General features: G+C 35.9%; 2 protein-coding genes across 2 annotated transcripts in view; both read left to right on the top strand.

The window, feature by feature from the left end:
* The window catches only part of LOC107728943 (neuronal acetylcholine receptor subunit alpha-9), an 11,806-nt gene extending 2,180 nt beyond the window's left edge, over nt 1–9,626 (top strand). The window contains exons 2-5 of the mRNA XM_016539284.1: nt 684–812; nt 4,129–4,283; nt 6,992–7,524; nt 8,932–9,626. Coding sequence (XP_016394770.1) covers nt 684–812; nt 4,129–4,283; nt 6,992–7,524; nt 8,932–9,626 — 1,512 coding nt within the window. The remainder of the gene's footprint in view (nt 1–683; nt 813–4,128; nt 4,284–6,991; nt 7,525–8,931) is intronic.
* Nucleotides 9,627–17,399: 7,773 nt separating this feature from the next.
* LOC107728947 (olfactory receptor 6N1-like) lies at nt 17,400–19,083 on the top strand. The gene is given in 3 exon segments (XM_016539285.1): nt 17,400–17,434; nt 18,083–18,452; nt 18,454–19,083. Coding segments are annotated over 3 exon segments (1,035 nt in total).
* Nucleotides 19,084–20,087: the final 1,004 nt, after the last annotated feature.

Here is a 20,087-nt window from a genome sequence, read left to right as displayed (position 1 = left end):
ACTGACATTTGTTTAGAACTGTTTTCACTTGTAAACAGTGCTTGATCTGTTGCATGTTTCTCTCCTAATTCATACAAGACTACTTTTTTACTGGAGAAAGTAATATTTAATTTTTTGCACACTTTTATATCCTGAATATTTTTATTGAAAATATAATTGTTTCTCCCCATTTATAAAGAAGGAAAATGTGTGTAGCAAATTGTTTTGTCTAATGCTTTGCTGAATTATATTATTCTTGTTTATTTGTCCTAGTCAAATCCAATTGTCATAAATAATCTGGGGATTTGAGAAATCAGAACAGGGAATAATTTCACTTTCTTCTACATCAAACAAAGATAATTAAGCAAGTAAAATTGTTTGACTGTAATTGTTCAGAATTATTATTTTCCAGAGGGGAACCATTACTGACTCCATAGAGTGCTGAAGGTCTGATGGGCTTATTGCCATAGAAAAATGAACAAATGCCTCAAGTGCTCATTTTTCATCAGCTCTGGACACACTAATCTATTCCATCACAAGCCACCAATCTTATTAAGGACATGAGAATAGCAGTTTTACTCAAGGAACCACCAGCTGACTTTGTGTCTCAATGGATTAATCAATGTAAATAAAACAAATCAGCCAAATGTAAATCCACTCTCTCATTTTTCTCTTCCTTTTCGACAGTCTGTTTGTGTGCCCAGGGGAGATATGCATTCAAGCTGCTGAATGATTTATTTGTGAATTACACCAATGCATTGAGGCCTGTGGAGGACACGGACAACATCATTAATGTCACCTTACAGATCACTCTCTCCCAGATCATCGACATGGTAATGACTTGCAGTCAATCACACATTCTTTCTCAGTCTCGATTTCTCTGATGATTTTTGGGCTCATTTTGTTGCTTTGCCCTAACTTTGCCCTTTTGAGTTGTGCTTTGGCAAGACTCTACAGATGAAAAATTTGTAACCATATCACCATATATTCCCCAGCTGATTAATTACAGTGCTTTAACAGTTGTTTTGTTTTACACATTTTCTAAAATGTTGTTTAAATATGAAAATTATTTATGTACTTAAATTTTATTTCCACTAGTCTGAAAGAGGCCGGAAGCATATTAATCCAAAATCTCAAAAATGACCAGTGCATGAAAAAAATAAAAAAAATAAAAAATAAACAAACACATATTCACTATTAATTAAAAGTTTTCCCTCAATAAACTTTTAATCTGCTGCTTATTAATTCTTAGTAAGGTTGTTAAGTTTAGGTATGCAGCTGGATTAAGGGATGTAAAATATGCTCATACAGAATAAGGTATTAATATGTGCTTTATAAGTACTAATAAACAGTCAATATGCTGATAATATGCATACTAATAAGCAACTAGTTAATAGTGAGAATTGGTCCTTAAAAAAATTGTTACCAAAAAACGTACTCGGTTACTGACGTAACCTCGGTTCCCTGAGATATGGGAACGAGTACTGCATCTGCAAAGACGCTATGGGGAAAAGTCCTTTTTCTCCGATGACTGAAGCCTTTTTTAAAAACAATCTCTCAGGCTAGAGAAACGTCAACGAGACACATCTATGCCATTAAATGGTCGGTCTTCTCCGCCTGGTGCACGACCCGCGGCGAAGATCCAGCTTTCTGTGACATGTCTTTGATATTGTCCTTCCTGCAAGATCTGTTGGACAAGGGCCGTTCCCCTTCCACGCTCAAGGTCTATGTAGCAGCCAGAGAAGCCTATCACGCCGGCCAATCGGTGGGCAGGAACAACCTGGTTGTTCGCTTTTTGAAAAGGTCTAGGAGGCTTAACCCTCCTTGCCCCGCCACTGTCCCTACAAGGAATCTGTCCACGGTGCTGAGGGCTCTAAAGTGCCCTCCCTTTGAGCTGCTACAATCCATTGACCTTCGTTCCCTGACGCTAAAAACTGTTCTGCAACTGGCGTTAGCATCGGTAAAGCGGATGGGAGATCTGCAGGCGCTCTCTGTGAGCCCCTCCTGCCTTAAATTCGGGCCCAACGACTCTAAGGTCGTCTTGAAACCAAGGCACGGGTACATACCTAAGGTGCTCTCCACTCTGTTCAGAGCACGGGTTATAACTCTATCGGCACTTCCTCCTTCGGAGGATGACCAGAAGTTGAATTTACTCTGCCCCGTCAGGGCATTGAGGATTTATATTGAGCGTTCCGCCCTGATCAGGCAGTCGGAACAACTCTTTATTTGCTTTGGTGGCCGCGCCAAAGGGCTTCCGGTCACTAAGCAGAGACTCTCCAGGTGGATAGTTGACGCTATTGCGCTAACATACTCCTCTTTGGGCCTAAACTGCCCCATGGGAGTAAGAGCCCATTCGACTAGAGGTATGGCCTCGTCTTGGGCGTGGTCTAGCGGTGTGTCCATTGCAGAGATCTGTGCAGTGGCCGGCTGGGCCTCGCCGTCCACATTTGCCAGGTTCTATAATCTGGACGTCCAGGCCTTACAGGCCCGGGTCCTTTCTGCATAATGGGCTCATTCTTGTCTTAGGGCAACCAGTGCTTAGGCTTTGCCTTCCTTCTTACGCTCTTGGCCCTCACTGAGTGCTGAAGCTGTAGGAGTTTTTCTTGGAACAATTACTCATAGCTAAGCTGACCTCTGTGAGTTTAGCCCTATTGCCTCCTGTGGGGCTTCCCTGCAAATTACTTGGCCCCTCTGGGCCCATTGTGGTGCTTAAGGCAGGTTCAAATATGAGTCGTTCCTCTAGCATAGCACGGCGGGATTGTACTGGTTCCCCATAGCGTCTTAGCAGATGCAGTACGAGCGAAGTATCGATAGGGAACGTACTCGGTTACTAACGTAACCTAGGTTCCCTGAGATACGGGAACGAGTACTGTGTAACTGGCCGTGCTATGTAGCTGCATGACTCAGTCGTCGCTTCAGTCGAAAGTAACCTGAGGATCCTATGGCGACATGCCCGCTTATATTGCCAGATGGCCCCACCCATTCTGGCGGGCTCTGGCGGGCTTTGTCGCCATAGGCTCGTGCAGCTCCTCTGCCGAGCCATTGGTCCGTTTTTAATTCACTGCATGAACCAATGGCCGTGCAGTTACACTGCGTTACTAAAAAAGGCTACAGTCATCGGAGAAAAAGGAGTTTTACCCATAGCGTCTTAGCAGACACAGTACGAGTGAAGTATCGATAGGGAACTATGGTTTTGCCTGTAGTGGCTAGCCTTAAATATCTTAAAACACACATGCTAAGAAATGTAATTTTTGTAAGTATGTTGGATCCATATATTTAAAAAAAAAAATTTGTTGCAATTTTTAACAAATATTTTGATTTAATGATTGTAAAATGCCAGCTCGTACAATCATTAAGTCAATATTTTCCTTACCCCTTGAATACACATGGAAGCACCATGTATACACCTTTCCTTACATCTTGAATACACATCGTAATTGCTATTTTTTTAAAACTATTTTTTAAATATTTAACAAATGTCTTCAATTTCTGAATCATGAACCTGAACTAAATTTAGAGATTTAGTGCGACATATATTAAACTTAGACATACTGTATAGTCCATCATTGCAAACTTGACATAACATTGATTAAAAGGTCAGATTATCTTATATGCTCCAGAAACTTACTGACATCATTTTTACTGTGACATGTTGCCATCTTAACACAAACTGTTTATTAAAAAAAAAAAAAAAAAAAAAAAAAAAAAAAAAAAAAAAAAAAAAAAAAAAAAAAAAAAAAAAAAAAAAAAAAAAAAAAAAAAAAAAAAAAAAAAAAAAAAAAAAAAAAAAAAAAAAAAAAAAAAAAAAAAAAAATATTATGCTAAATTGAATGAACTCAAGACAACCAGACTTTTAATAAGACTTTTTTGTCTTTATACAATCTCTAGACAGTTATACCACATATTATTATATTATATTTATTTTTAACATGCCTCACAAAAAATATATAAATTCTTTGTAATTCAAGCATGTTCATCATTCAACTATTATCTGTATGAATTACATTTCAATGTATTTTTCAATCAATTCCTGACAAAATTTGTGTCACATCAATTAACATTTCAACTGATTTTTAACTGGAATATATTTATTAATATGGGCTCTAAACCCATATTAAACCTATATAAAGCTCCAACCTTTTTTCCTAGGATGAAAGAAACCAGATCCTCACAACATACCTGTGGATTCGTCAGGTGTGGTTTGATGCCTACCTCACCTGGAATAAGACAGACTACGATGGGATTGATACCATCCGTATACCTAGTAGTTATGTATGGAGACCCGATATTGTCCTATATAACAAGTAGGTCGGATTGGTATTGGGTGTCATCGATTCAGCCACCAACTGAATGTCATGTCCTGTCCATCAGTTTGTTGTTGCCAAGGACACAGGCTGTACATTCTCATGAACTGCTTGTTCATGGGAGGGTCCAGTCAATTTGCTTTTTCTTCTTCTCATAAAATCTTGATTGCAATGTTATCAGTTAATTTAATCTATCATCTATCTATCTGTCTATCTATACAGTGTATATATGAGCAGTACATATGAGCCTGAGCTCTCCACTCATTATTTTTCATGTCCAGAAAGCTCATCATAGCTACAAATAGTAATTAATTTATACAGCAAGTTTAGATTCTGACCCTTCAATGCTTTTGGGCAGTTTTGTGTGTTACAAAGCAAATAATAACAAATTAATCTGATTCACATGATTACCTCGTGATCACTCTGTGACGTGGTTGCTTTCAATGTAAATACATATTCAGGATTGGAGGGGGCAAAATATGATAAATTAACCACGAATTGTCACCCCAAAATGAAAATTTCTTGATTATTTAGTCACCCTCAGGTCATCCAAGATGTAGATGAGTTTTTTTTTTTTTTTTTCATAATCAGAAACGATTTGCAGAAATTTAGCATTACATCACTTGCTCACCAGTGAATACTCTGCAGTGAATAGGTGCTGAGAGAATGAGCAGCGGATAAAAACATCACAATAATCCACAAGTAATCCAAACAACTCCAAATCAATTAACATCTTGTGAAGCGAAAAGCTGAGTGTTTGTAAGAAACAAATCCATCACTGAGATGTTTGAGGCCTCTATCCATTTGTTTGAGGCATCTATTCTCCAGTAAAACCCACAGTTTTTAATTTCAGAAGACTTTATTTGATAGACTGGAGTCATGTGGATTACTTGTGCTAAATTTCTCCAAATCTGTTCCGATGAAGAAACAAACTCATCTACACCTTGGATGGCCTGAGGGTTAAAGTTTTAGGAAATTTTCATTTTTGGGTGAACTATTCCTTTATTGTTTTACAGTGGAGATCAAAATTAGAGAACAATTTATAAATACTTGATTTTTTTTTCTGAAATATTGTTAATCTTCATTGATTAAATTACTATATACCTCTGTTATACTAACATGTTTGACGAAATAGCCAAAGCATTTCAACAAAAACCTTTATTTTGAGGAAAACACAGTGATCAAAATTAGAGAACAGTAACTACTGTAGTACGAAAGAAGATTACAATTAAAATTTTTATAGGGTTTCAGCTGTCAAATTTTTTTAGAAATTGTAGAGGCCCTCACTTTGAATGACTTTGAAATCCAATACAGCCTACCATCCAAATAACACCATTCCTAAAGCATGGAGGTGGTAATATCCTGTTATGGGGTGTTTCTCTACAGCAGGGACTGGAGCACTTGTCAGGATAGAAGGAAAAATGGATGGGGCAAAATACCGTCAAATCCTTGTCCTCTGCTCTCTGCCAGAAAGATGTCAATGGGAAGAAGATTTACCTTCCAACATGAGGGTGAATGTCCTTGCATGGCCTAGTCAGAGCCCAGACTTAAACCCCATTGAAAATCTGTGGAATGACTTGAAGACTGCAGTCCACAAATGGTCACCATCAAATTTAACTGAACTTGAGCAGTTCTGCAAAGAAGAGTGGGCAAATATTGCAAAGTCTAGATGTACAAAGCTAGTAGAGACATACCAACAGACTAAAAGCTGTAATTAAAGCAAAAGGGGTTCAACAAAATACTGACACAAGGGGGGCATTTTTTTCTGACATGTTGGTGTTATATCTTTCACTTGGATGTTATAAGTTGCACTGAGTAAATACTGCTGGATAAAACAAAATCTGTGTCTGTCTTCATTTCAGGCTGCCAAACAACAAAATTTGATTATTTTAAAGGGGGGTGATTCTTTTCTCTACCCACTGTGTCTGTAAGTGTTCTCTAATTTTGATCAGAGTTCTTTTTCAAATATTTAATTTGAGTGTTTTTTTTTTTGCTGTGCTTCAGAATCCAATTAATTTATGAAATATGCTTAAAAAACTGCCCTTCTACTCCTGTAAGGATAACTTCAAATAGGACTAAGCAGTGATATTGAAATTTAGGAAATTTTAGGTTGTTCTCTAATCACTGTATATGTATAGTGGTTATATTGACCTGTTTGTCTTACATAATTGTGTATTTTATATTTTATTTTGTGTATTTACTGTGTTTGTCTGCACTGCAAAAAGTAATATTTTAAATCAATCTTGTTTGTTTTCTTGTAAAAATATTTAAATATCCCTAAATAAGATCAGTATAACTTCAATATGTGTTTGCAAAAATCAAAAATCTTGAATGAAAATATTTTTATCCAACTAGTAACAATTTTTTTGTTTGTTTTTATCATACATCTAACAAAATTTACTAACATTAGAAAATGACAAATGAAAAGAACTCTCAAAATGAGTCTAAAGCCAATATTTCTTGTATTACCTAAATTAATTTTGTTTTAATGAGTTTTACATATTTTAACTGGAAAACCAAAAAGCAGAAAATTATTATTATTAATAATAATATTATAAAATGGTTAATCTAGAGATTAAATAATGCTGATTAAGAATATGATTATCAAAGATTATTAATGCTTTAACGTTTGGTAAACCAGGTTATGAAATGCAGAATATTGGTGACTATGTCAGTGATTTTATTGATTTTTACCTTCTGTCCTCCAGTGCAGATGACCATTTCTCCAGCTCTATGGAGACCAATGTGGTGATCCGCCATGATGGCCAGATTATGTGGGACAAGCCGGCAATAACCAAGAGCTCCTGCAAAGTAGATGTGTCTTACTTCCCTTTTGATGCACAGCAGTGCCGCCTCACCTTTGGCTCTTGGACCCACAATGGCAACCAAATGGATCTTCATAATGCCCTGGACAGTGCTGATCTGGCTGACTTTGTGGAGAACGTAGAGTGGGAGGTTCAGGGAATGCCTGCAAAGAAGAACGTTATTCTCTATGGATGCTGTTCGGACCCCTATCCAGATATCACTTACACACTTCACCTGAAGAGAAGAGCTTCCTTTTACATCTTTAATCTGCTCATTCCCTGTATGATGATCTCCTTCTTGGCTCCGCTAGGCTTCTACCTTCCAGCCGACTCTGGAGAGAAAGTATCTTTAGGGGTCACAGTGTTACTAGCCCTTACCGTCTTCCAGCTTCTGGTTGCTGAGAGCATGCCTCCTTCAGAGAATGTGCCACTCATTGGTGAGATCAGTAGCTTTTATTCTACATACAATTATATACTTATATTTTATTCTATTTATGATCATTAAGAATGACAGCTGTGGATAGTAACATAATTGTTTATTTCTTGAATTAAGTTGAAGTAAGCACAATCTAATAAAATTTAACAAGGTTTGTTATTAAAATATGGAGACCTGAAGATGACATGCCTCTGGGGAATTAGATATTTTGGCCATGAATTAAGAATTTGTTCACTCTTTTCATTACTCCCACAATGTATTATTACTAAAACGATGGAACGAATTAGTACAATAAGACCATGGTTTTGACCATGATTTATTTAAATAAGAAACACAATGGCAGGTGTCAATTTAAGTAGAGTTGTTATCAGGAATAGCCATTAGGTGCCAGTGTCTTTCCACACGCTTACAAACACATACACACACATCACACGCAAGATTTGGAACAATAAAAATCCTCCAAAAGTTTCCTTTTAATTAATTTGCTCAAGCTCATTGCCAAATAATGTGTACCTTTAACATACTTTGTCCATGTCAAAAAGTCTGAGAGTCTTAAAAAAAACACAAAAAAAGTAAGTAAGTTTTGCATCATATACAATGTGATTTTTGGTTGTCGAGATCTGGGAGCAACATAACATTTTTCCGCTTGGGCGAGTGATTCTCGGATAGCTTTCTATGCACATGAAATCACCCACAGGCCAACAAACCAATGCGAACGGTCAACAATAATGACGAGTCATAGCAACAGAACACAAATGCCAAAGCTATGTGGATCAATGGAACCCATTACCTTGGTGTTGCTAGCACCATGCTCTACCAATTGTGCTGCAGGAACATAAACTGAAGCCAATTTGATCTCAATTAACATCATATAATTGACAATTATAACCATATTTTTCTATCACATCTTATGATTTGGCTGACTAAATCAGTTCTGGTACTTTTATTTCCTACCCATAAAATTGGGCACATGTTGTATAAATGTTTAATCTTTATTCAGCACAACACCCCCTTGGATTCCTTTGGTGTGCAATTAAGTGGTTCACAAAAAAAAAAAAACACCCCCACCCACAAGGCCTGAAATAAATAATTATTAAATTGTATGAGATGCAAATAAGCTGCTGGAGCTTTAGTAGAAAAAGGAATAAACAATGCACCTGCCATGAGTTTTAATGAGCCTTCCTAATGAAACCGGGGCCGCCTGCAACTGTGCTGTTTATTAGCAAACTCACTATTGAAGTTGTAGCCCAGCCAGTGTTTAACACTGGAATACTTTACAGAAACTTTGATCTTGAGGTCAAATAATCAATGATTCTCAAGTTACATGCAGTTTTAAATATCTATTTATTGCTGATAGCTTTGGAATGAATTCTGCTGTCTGTGTTCATCAATCCCAATGTTTCCACAGGGAAATATTACATCGCTACAATGACCATGATTACAGCTTCTACAGCCCTGACCATCTTCATTATGAACATCCACCACTGTGGACCAGAGGCTCAACCTGTTCCTGCATGGGCACGTCGCTTTATCCTGCAGTACCTGGCTCGAATTTGCTTTGTCTATGACATGGGAGAGAGCTGCCTGTCTGTGCACACAGACAAACCTGCGCAGAAGGGAAGCAACTACACTTTAAATGGCCAGGCTGAGGGCGAGGACTTCACTCTTAGGGTACGAGGCGTTTCAGCTGGTGAAGGGTGTTCACAGAAGATAAAAGATCAATTAAATGAAGATGTCAGTCCAACCTTATCACCATGGCAAGGAAAAGAGAGCCATTCTGGCTGGATAGATGGTACCTGTGTGGATATTGACCATGGAGAGGTTGCAGGAGCTACAGCAGAGACAGTGAGTGAGAGCGGAGCAACTGGGAAAGAATCAGCAAAGAAGAGGGAGATACTTGTTGAAAGTCAGTGTTTATTCCATCAGCAAAACATCCGGAGAAATATTGAGTACATCACTAACTTTTATCAAGAACAGAAGGCCACACAGAGACGAAATGGGGAGTGGCGGAAAGTTGCCAAAGTCATGGATCGCTTTTTTATGTGGATATTCTTCATCATGGTCTTCTTCATGAGTTTGCTTATTATAGGGAAAGCTGTCTGAATGTTTGATATGAAAGACACCAGGGCCCTTGTGCATAAACGTCTGTGCAGTTCTCATACTAATGATTTACATAAGCAAAAATGGAAATAAATAGGCATAATACGTCATTGACACTGATGGTGATGACACAGGCCAGACATACATACTGTGTCTCATCCATTCTTTTATCATTGTATTGTTCATGAATCCAGATTATTCTAAATGAGGGAGTGTGGGACAGTAATTTGCAATTAACATTAATACATCTCTGTCATTCTCAAACCCAGCTGAATGCAATATTAAGCTTTTATATAGGCCTGCATGATCAGCTGAGTGCAGAGTCTATAATACACAATATTTTTGCTACTCTGCAAGTGAGATGTATTGTAAGGTCAATCCAATTACTACTAATAATTAATGTATATAAATAATGATTTTAGCTTAATACTGTATGTTAGCTTATTTTAGCTTTATAAGGCCACTAGGAATGTTTTTTTCTTTTTCTTTTTATCCTAAATCTAGAATAAATTGAAGTTTAGTTAGGGCATCAGACACATTGTATGCCAAACTGGAAAAATTCTAAAGCATAATGGTAGAAGTTTAAAGTCTTTACAGACTAGCTCTCTACAGTATTTATTTATTTGCATTTGAAGACTCTTTAAGGCCTGTGATTTTTGATGCAGGACATTTGTTCATGAGGCCCCTGGACTGATCAGTCAGGTCACAAGGTCACAAAAATAAAACTTTTCTGTATGTTTGAATGTATGTATTTACATTAATGTTAGGTAAATGATTTTTCAAAGTATCAATAGCATCAAACTAATGTACCACATTGTGTTTAGCCTACTGACTGTAGGAAAAATAGACCTAAGCCAAGCAAACAGCCAACCAGGATTTTTATGACATGGATGCACTCAGATTTTGTTAAATGTCCTTACTAATGTCTTTACTGCTGTCAATAGTTTAAAACAGGAATATTGCAGTATTAAACATGATGTTTGCAATATGAAAAAAGACAGTAGAGAGTAGTATATGGGGAAAAGATTAATGGAAAGCTGTTGAATTCAGATCAGTATGACAAATGGAGCCAAATACACAACAACACTGACTGTTTCAGATATTGGCCTATCCTATATGGTTTTGTCTGTTAGTGCATGTGAATCATATACTACTACCTGATTTGTGTAAATATATAAATATAATGTATATAAGCATATTATATATTATATAATATCTAAATGTAATCTATAATATATAAATAATATTTAAATATTATAGGCCTACTGTATGCACTACTCTATGCACAATATTATTAATTGCTTACAGTATTTAATGGTTTAGTTATGCTTAGCCAGTGTCTTTGTGTCAGGCAGAGGGTGATTACTGAGATATTTGAATGAATCAAATGTTGTGTTTTTTATGAATCTGTAATAAATCTGCAAAAAAGAACCTTCATAGAGTGTAAATCCATCAAAATTCTTATTAAAGTGACAACAGAAGACACCACCTGTGAAAAATGTGGACAATATAATCTCATACTTCCCACAAAAAGGACTGAACTAAATGCTCATCACCTTCAGTAATTTGCCCTCCATTTGCATTTCTCTTATTACTTCTACAGTCCTTTTTAGCATGGGTAACTGACCTTCAGTGGATCTGTAAGGCGGTGGTGGTATTTTAACTAACATTTCTTCTTTTTTCTTTGTTTCTTTATCTGCTTCTTTCAATATTTTCCTTGCCGGTTTGCTATTTTTTAGCATATCTTTTTTAAACAGTGCCAGTACTTCTTTTTCTTTTTCTCTTTCTCTTTTTATTTCTCTTTTTTTCTTTTCGTACTTAGTCCTTTTATCTTATGATTTTTTTTTTATCAAGGTTTCCATTTCCTCACACAATGATACATCAAATGTTCCTTCCTTTGGCCATTTAGTTATCAATTCCTTAGTTCTCTTTTGCCATTTGTTTGAAATTTCTTCTATCAATTCTTTACACAATGGATATTTTAACCTTAATATTTCTACTGGAGTAGTCGACATAATTGGTCTTGATTTTTATTCTTTCTTTATTTGGACTTTTAGATTTATGATTAATCAATATAAATTTTTAAAAGAGATACTTTTTTTTCTTTTACTCTAATATAATTTAATCTTAATGATTATATTTTATTACTAATTTTTATTAATATATTGTTTTTTTTCTAAATTATATATTACTATATTACTTATATATATTTTAAATATCAAATTAATAAATAACATATATTATTCCTATTTTTTCTCAAATCTAATAGTCTATCAATAAATATATCATTAACTTTCTCTCAAGTAGCTATACCAGCAATGTGTTCTTATTAAGATATGTCTAAGCAAAGAGTCAGACGACACCACTTCAGTACGCCAGACAGAAAGAGTTTACGATCTCACGGTGTCTCCGCTACCAGATCACTCACACAAGTGCGCGCACACAAACAACATATATCTTTCTCTAGTCTCGCTCTCTGGTGTGAAATATCAACACCTGTCAATCTTCTGCTTCAGTCTCTGATTACTTTTTTCTCTAAACACAAACACAACGATTATAAAATAAAACTAAACCATCTTCCAGGTTTTTACTAAAACTAGGCTACTAATCTAAAACCATCTTCCAGGTTTTTACTAAAACTACTAATCTAAAACCATCTTCCAGGTTTTTACCAAAACTACTAAACTAAAACTATCTTCTAGGTTTTTACCAAAACGACTAATCTAAAACTATCTTCTAGGTTTTTACCAAAACTACTAATCTAAAACCATCTTCCAGGTTTTTACCAAAACTACTAAACTAAAACTATCTTCTAGGTTTTTACCAAAACGACTAATCTAAAACTATCTTCTAGGTTTTTACCAAAACTACTAATCTAAAACCATCTTCCAGGTTTTTACCAAAACTACTAAACTAAAACTATCTTCTAGGTTTTTACCAAAACTACTAATCTAAAACCATCTTCCAGGTTTTTACCAAAACTACTAAACTAAAACTATCTTCTAGGTTTTTACCAAAACGACTAAACTATAACCATCTTCCAAGGTTTTTAGTTCCTTGCTGTCATATCCTACTACAAAACTGTACTGCAACTATTTCAATCTTCAGATGCAGTTAATTCAATTCAAGTTTATTTGTATAGCGCTTTTCACGATACAAATCGTTGCAAAGCAACTTTACTTAAGTTTCTACAATATTTAGTAACAGTTAACAACAACCATTTACATGCACCATGACAGCCTACAGTTAATTCTGAATTCAAAACCCCCTTTTCTTCTTTTGGTTCTTAAATTTTTGGAAGAGTTTTTTGAGTTTATCTTACCACAACGGGCAATTTCTGGAGAACAACACAAACTAATTTTATAAGCAAATAGCTTACCTTGTGGCCACTTTTTGTGCTAATCGTCCAGAGAGAGCCCGCTGCAGCTTTTCACTCTTTTGCCCTGTCTCCAGTCCTGCTGGTGTCGCCAATTATGTTGTAGAATTTTCCTTGTTCAAAATAAATTGCTAGAGAGGTTTTGAAACCAGTAAGACGTTGATCACAACAAAGTCGAGTTACAGTTTGCAAAGGTAACTCCAGAATGTCTGTTTTACACTGATATATATATATATGCCTGAAGCTGTTTCACAATACTCCATATATGCTCCGTTGTATTTTTGGACAAAATGTCTTTTCCCATATATGTATCCTTGAAGGGAGAATAGCTTGTCATGCATGTATTTCTAGCTCCTGAACAAGGTTTTCTCCATATATGGGGTTTTCAAGCTTTAAATAGTTCACTCAGTTTACGGCTTTATACAACATTCCATGGCTTTATATACGATTCCATGGATCTACATAGCTTTGGCATCTGTGTTCTGTTGCTATGACTCGCCATTATTGTGATTTCATGTGCATAGAAAGCTATCCGAGAATCACTCGCCCAAGCGGAAAAATGTGATGTTGCTCCCAGATCTCGATAACCAAAAATCACATTGTATATGATGCAAAACTAACTTAACTAATCTGAATTTTTTTGTTAGTGCATGTGAATCATATACTACTACCTGATTTGTGTAAACATATAAATATAATGTATATAAGCATATTATATATTATATGATATCTAAATGTAATCTATAATATATACATAATATTTAAATATTATAGGCCTACTGTATGAACCTTCATAGAGTGTAAATCCATCAAAATTCTCATTAAAGTGACAACAGAAGACGCCACCTGTGAAAAATGTGGAAAATATAATCTCATACTTCCCACAAAAAGGACTGAACTAAATGCTCATCACCTTCAGTAATTTGTTGGTGAGATTTATGCAATTAACATTTCAGTCCTTTTAAAATCCCTTTTAAGGAGGGATTGCAATTGATTTAGTTAATGAATATTAATAAATCCAAATCAGAAATGAAGGATTTGATATCCAACCTTTTCCTATGACCCATTATGCTTTGTGCAAATTATGGGTGTAACTTCCATTAAGCTGTAAACAATCAGTGAAAAGCTTGCTCTATGAATGCAATAATCGTTTTTTTTTTTTTTTTTACTGGGTTTTTACAACTGGCTACATTATTTTACTCACCCTTCAACCATCGAACATTAAAATGACATTTAAAAGTGTAAAAGCATAAACAAGTCCTACTCTCAAGACTATGAATAACCCCAAAAGCACTATTCTTTCCACAGCAAAGGCTGGGGGCGAGGACTTCACTCTTAGGGTACGAGGCGTTTCAGCTGGTGAAAGGTGTTCACAGAAGATAAAAGATCAATTAAATGAAGATGTCAGTCCAACCTTATCACCATGGCAAGGAAAAGAGAGCCATTCTGGCTGGATAGATGGTACCTGTGTGGATATTGACCATGGAGAGGTTGCAGGAGCTACAGCAGAGACAGTGAGTGAGAGCGGAGCAACTGGGAAAGAATCAGCAAAGAAGAGGGAGATACTTGTTGAAAGTCAGTGTTTATTCCATCAGCAAAACATCCAGAGAAATATTGAGTACATCACTAACTTTTATCAAGAACAGAAGGCCACACAGAGACGAAATGAGGAGTGGTGGAAAGTTGCCAAAGTCATGGATCGCTTTTTTATGTGGATATTCTTCATCATGGACTTCTTCAATAATGGACGGGTGAAATATCACTGTAATATATATCTGTATTATATACGTTGCCTTAATCAAAAATGTTCATTAACTTCAGCATTGCGTGATACAATTTCAAAGTGATTTTGACAGATAATAAATTGTATTTACCTGTGAAAACAAACAAACCTGGAAAAATGAGGATTTGAGGAGAAAAATTAGAGATTCTTCATGCATTCCAGTGAATTATTAATGGGATATACTGTATATATACTGTATATATATATATATATATATATATATATATATTGAATATACTGTAAATTAAGTCGGGAGAACAGACCACAAATGTGCAGTACATGCTGTCCCTTTTCATACTATTACAGCGGAATGCAAAGGGAAAAAGAAAATAAGGAGAATGCAACGACTGAGAGCTCTTGCCATAGATATTCTTGTTAAAACATGTCACGTTAAAATAGAAAGCGTTACGTTATTCTCATGATGTCTGAAAATAAAACATGAAGGAAATTGACAGCTCATTCAGTCAAACAGACGGATAAGCTTTATTTGTAGGGCAACCTTATGATTTGAAATGACTCATTTCAGTCTTTTTGAATGGAAGTTCCCCAAACCGGAGGTGCCAGCCATGATTCAAAACGCAGTAGGCTCGTCAGGAATAAGGAGGATAGGGGCCAAGTTTACCATAAATGATCAAATCATAATATTAAATATTCATTATTTCTTACACCCCACCATTTAACCTTTTGCTCTGTGTGCTTTCACAGCAATGGTAAGGTTAATTAGCTCTTGACTTTAATAGAGACCTCAGGAGGGATGGTAGAGCTATAAAAACTACATTCATCACACAAATTGAGGCTTATCGAACAACTTCTCAGATAACAGAGTCTTCCTGAAACTTTCTAATTATGCCTTAATAATTTATATTAAAGGTAGGCTATAGTTCACCCAAAAGTGAAAATTCTTTCATCATTTACTTGCCCTCATGTTGCTCCAAACCTGTATGAGATTCTTTATTTTGTTGAACACAAAAGAAAATATTTTGAAGGATGTTGTTAATCAGACAGTTGATGGTAGCCATTGATATCAACTATTTGGCTACAAACATTCTTCAAAACTCATACAGGTTTGGAACAAGTGGAGGATGAGTAAATGATGAAATAGAAAAAAGTTATTTTAAATTGTTATAATATTTCACAATATTACTATTTTTACTTTATTTTTAATTAAATAAATGCAGCATTGGTGAGCATACGAGACTTAGAGAGAGAGAGAGAGAGAGAGAGAGAGAGAGAAAAACATTACAAAATCCTACTGACCCAAAGCTTTTGAAAGGTAATGTATATAATGACATTCCTGGAACTGAAAGATGTTTTCTCATGAAGAATATTAATCTAATAGTTATGCAGGTATGCTAGCTGTGCTTTCAAGCTTAAATTCAAATTTAAATGCTAATACTAAAAGTTCAGCTTGAGAGTTTCCTCGTCACCAAGACTGCACTTTGCAGAGGAAGCTGGTTTCTGGCCTTGCAGTTTTGACTTGATTTGCGGTGCCACATTTCATGCTGACGCAGGAGAAGCTTTGATTCCAGTAATCAAGAGTGCTCATGCGTGTCATGGCAGGATAGTTTGGAGGAAGGTCAGATAGAGGATCCTTCTCAAACAGGCAGTCAAACTGACAGGTGTATTTACAATATGCCACTCAAAAGGCCAAACCTGGGGTGAAGTATAAATCACCGCTCACATCTATTGTTCAAAAGCTCTTTCTTTCAGGTTCAGCAGTATGCCATTCTCCAAATGCTGTGGTAGCAGTGCCAACAAATTAACTTTATTTACATGGCAGTGGATGGATTGAAATGTTATTATTCAACTGATACAAGTAATTAATTACAGCTAATTACCTCATGATGTTTAATCATGCTAATTAAAATGGCTTTTAATCAGAATGGTCCTCAGTTTGTAATCACGTGTGAAGTACTTTACAACAACCTGCATACATTCATTTAGTGTATTGAATAAATTGAAAGTCTTGTCAATGTAGTGTTTCCAGTTAAGTTACTTTCCATCTTCAACACTAGATGGAGCTAGAGTCATAGTAAATGTCCTACTTGCCATTATCATTTACATCTGCCAGACACACAGAAAATAAAAGGACTAGATCAAGATATAAATTAGGCCTGAAATTGAATCCCACCATTGAATATATTACACAAAATATTCTTTGATTATATGTAGGATAATCTTCATTTATATGTAAATATACTCTGAAAAAAAAAACATTATGTTTATAACAATTCATAAATAAATAAATATATCCAAAAATATGAAAATATTTTTCTAACAGATAACAGATAATATGAATATATAGTCATGAATCCAACAAAACTAATCTAACTGTTAGGTGCTACTCTTAATGATGCACCATAAGAGATGCCAAGGATATAGAATGCACAACATCATCTAGGCATTGAAAGTGGCTAATTAAAATAATAATAATAATAATAATAATAATAATTAAAAAAACATAAATTTTTCCTTCTTGAAACTGACTGCATTTAAAGCCCCTTCTGTTTAATGTTTGCCACAGGAAGACACCAGATTGACAACACTGACCTTCTGACTCTCAGGTGCTTCTGACTCAACTAAACTGCAGAATTTAATTGTGTTATGAATGATAATTATGTGTAGTACTGACTTCATTTCACTTCATATTTTATTGCAAGGTTAGTTGCATTTCTCAACATACCTAAAAACTGTCAGAAAATTGTAATATTTAAATACTTTTTCACTTTTTTAATGCAGTGAAGAATCTGAACTTCTGGAACATCTAAAGCTTAATATTACTTATTATTAGCTATTTATAACATAATAATATGCAATGTAAACTCTTCATTATAAAGGCTCTTTACTGGCATTGACACTTCTATGAACATTTAAGAACATTTAACATCTAAAGAATCTTTAAAATACATAATAGTTTTATATATGTATATATGTTTATATATGTATATATATATACAGGAAGAAGGTTCTTTAGATTATTAAACGGTTCTTCCCATTAAGAAAAAAAAAGTGTTTCTTTTATGAACTGTTCATTGAATGTTTCTTTGTGGAACCCAAAATGTTTCTTCGCTGAAAACAGAAGAAAACATTGTTAATTTGCATAAACTGTTGTTCATGCCTATTATTTTTTTTATGTTAGTGCATATACTTTAAAGACTACGTAATTTTCCAAGATGTATCATAAAACTGCATACAGACCATGGTAAATCACCACCAATGTGCAGCATTATTGCATAAGTTGCACATTGTGGAATAAATCTTATGGAAAAAACATTTTATGATTTTACTGTTGTTTCTCACATATATTTTCTTGACCAGGTCAGGATCTGCAAGCTTGCATATCAGCACAATGAACACCAGCAGGCCTGTGGAATATTTTTTCCTCGAAGGACTGAAGGACAGATACGTGCTTCCCATCTTCTACACTGTCTATGTTTTTGTTCTGAGTGGGAACAGCATGATCATATACCTTGTTAGAAATGACCCCAAGCTCAACACTCCTCTGTATTTTTTCCTTCATAATTTGTCCTTTTCTGATATTGTGTACACGTCAGTGACCATTCCTAAAATGTTGTCAGTGTTCCTGACTGAGATCAAAACCATTTCTAAGACAGGATGCTTTTTACAGATGTACTTTTTTCTCTCAACTGGAGCGACAGGGCGTGCTTTGTTTGACCGTGATGGCTTTTGACCGGTACATTGCAATCTGTAACCCTCTGTGGTACACGACTATCATGACCACGCAGCTCTGTATTCTGATGATATTTGCTTCTTGGGGTTTTGGAGCCTTTATGGTGCTGCCTACAACTATTTGGGCTACTCAGCTGCCTTATTGTGGGCCTAATATTGTTAGGCACATGTTCTGCGATTACTCCTCTGTAGTGAGCCTTGCCTGTATTGACACCACCGGGAATGGCGTTTTGTCCCTAAAAAACGCCCTCATTGCATTTCTTAGAACATTCCTTATCATCTTAATTTCACATGTCTGTATTGGTAAAGCTATGAGAAAAATGAGCATGGCACAGCAGCTCAAAGATGCGGCCACTTGTGTGTCCCACCTGACAGTGGTGTTTATCTCGTATATTTCAGCCTCCTTTGTGTATATCTCATATCGTGTAGCTAGATTTGACCCAGATGTTCGTATAGTTATTGCTGTACTGTATTCTGTGCTGACACCTTTGCTGAATCCCATCATTTACAGCTTGAGGAATACAGAACTACAAGATGCAATGAAGAGAGCATTTTGTAAATGCACTATTGCTTCGAAAACCACCAGTAAAACAGTTTCTTCTGTTGCTTAGAATAAATTTGCTAATTGTAAAATGAATTCAATTTATTCAGTTAAAAATTATGAATGTGGTTAAAATATGGCTAACTGTGGAATAAGCAAGATTAAATTAGTTACAATGTATGAAATTCAAGATTTAGTGATGATGAATATATAAACCTGGTTCCCTTTCAGTCGGTCACTCCGAGTCACGTCGGTGACCGACGAATTGGGATCTCGCTTAGAGAGACCAATCCACTTCGAGTGTAAACTAAACGAGCCAATGCAAATTGGCATGCGATGATTGCATCCAGCTGCCGCTGATCACAGCGTGAGCATAAAAAGGCCGCCGGTGCAACACATACCAGCTTTTCGCTTTGGAGCCGAGCGACAACGTGCTCACAAACACAACTGCTCCTACCAAACTGCTTCGTGTGTGACGAGTCTAGCGCGCTCTCGGGAGCTTTTTGTGTTGGTGGACGGCGCTTCAGCGGTGGTCGTTCCTGTGTCGAGTGGGTTGCGCACTTCAGGCTGCACTACCTCCTGTCGTGCTTAGCTCCGTTTCCACGGCTCTCGGCCCCGCCCCCCACTTGTCACACTGATGTTATCTATTTTATCAGTGAAGAAATTCAAAAAGTCATTACTATTAAACTGTGAGGGAATATTTAGATTGGGTGGCGCCTGGTTATTTGTTAATCTAGCCACGGTGCTAAATAAAAACCTTGGATTGTTTTGGTTATTTTCTATGAGTTTGTGGATATGCTCGGCCCTGGCAGCTTTTAGAGCCTGTCTATAGCTGGACATACTGCTTTTCCACGCAATTCTAAAAACTTCCAAGTTAGTTTTTCTCCATTTGCCCTCAAGACTACGAGTTTTTTTCTTGAGAGAATGGGTATTACTATTGTACCATGGCGCAGTACGTTTTTCTCCAACCTTTTTCAATTTGATGGGGGCAACAGCTTCTAATGTATTAGAGAAGATAGTGCCCATGTTGCTAGTAATTTCGTCCAGTTCATGTGTACTTATGGGTACACAGAG

The sequence above is a fragment of the Sinocyclocheilus rhinocerous genome, unplaced genomic scaffold (genome assembly GCF_001515625.1).
Source record: "Sinocyclocheilus rhinocerous isolate Xijiao unplaced genomic scaffold, SAMN03320098_v1.1 scaffold908, whole genome shotgun sequence".
NCBI lineage: Eukaryota > Metazoa > Chordata > Actinopteri > Cypriniformes > Cyprinidae > Sinocyclocheilus > Sinocyclocheilus rhinocerous.
Note: the sequence above shows the minus strand (reverse complement) of the source record. Positions and strands in the feature narration are given on the sequence as shown.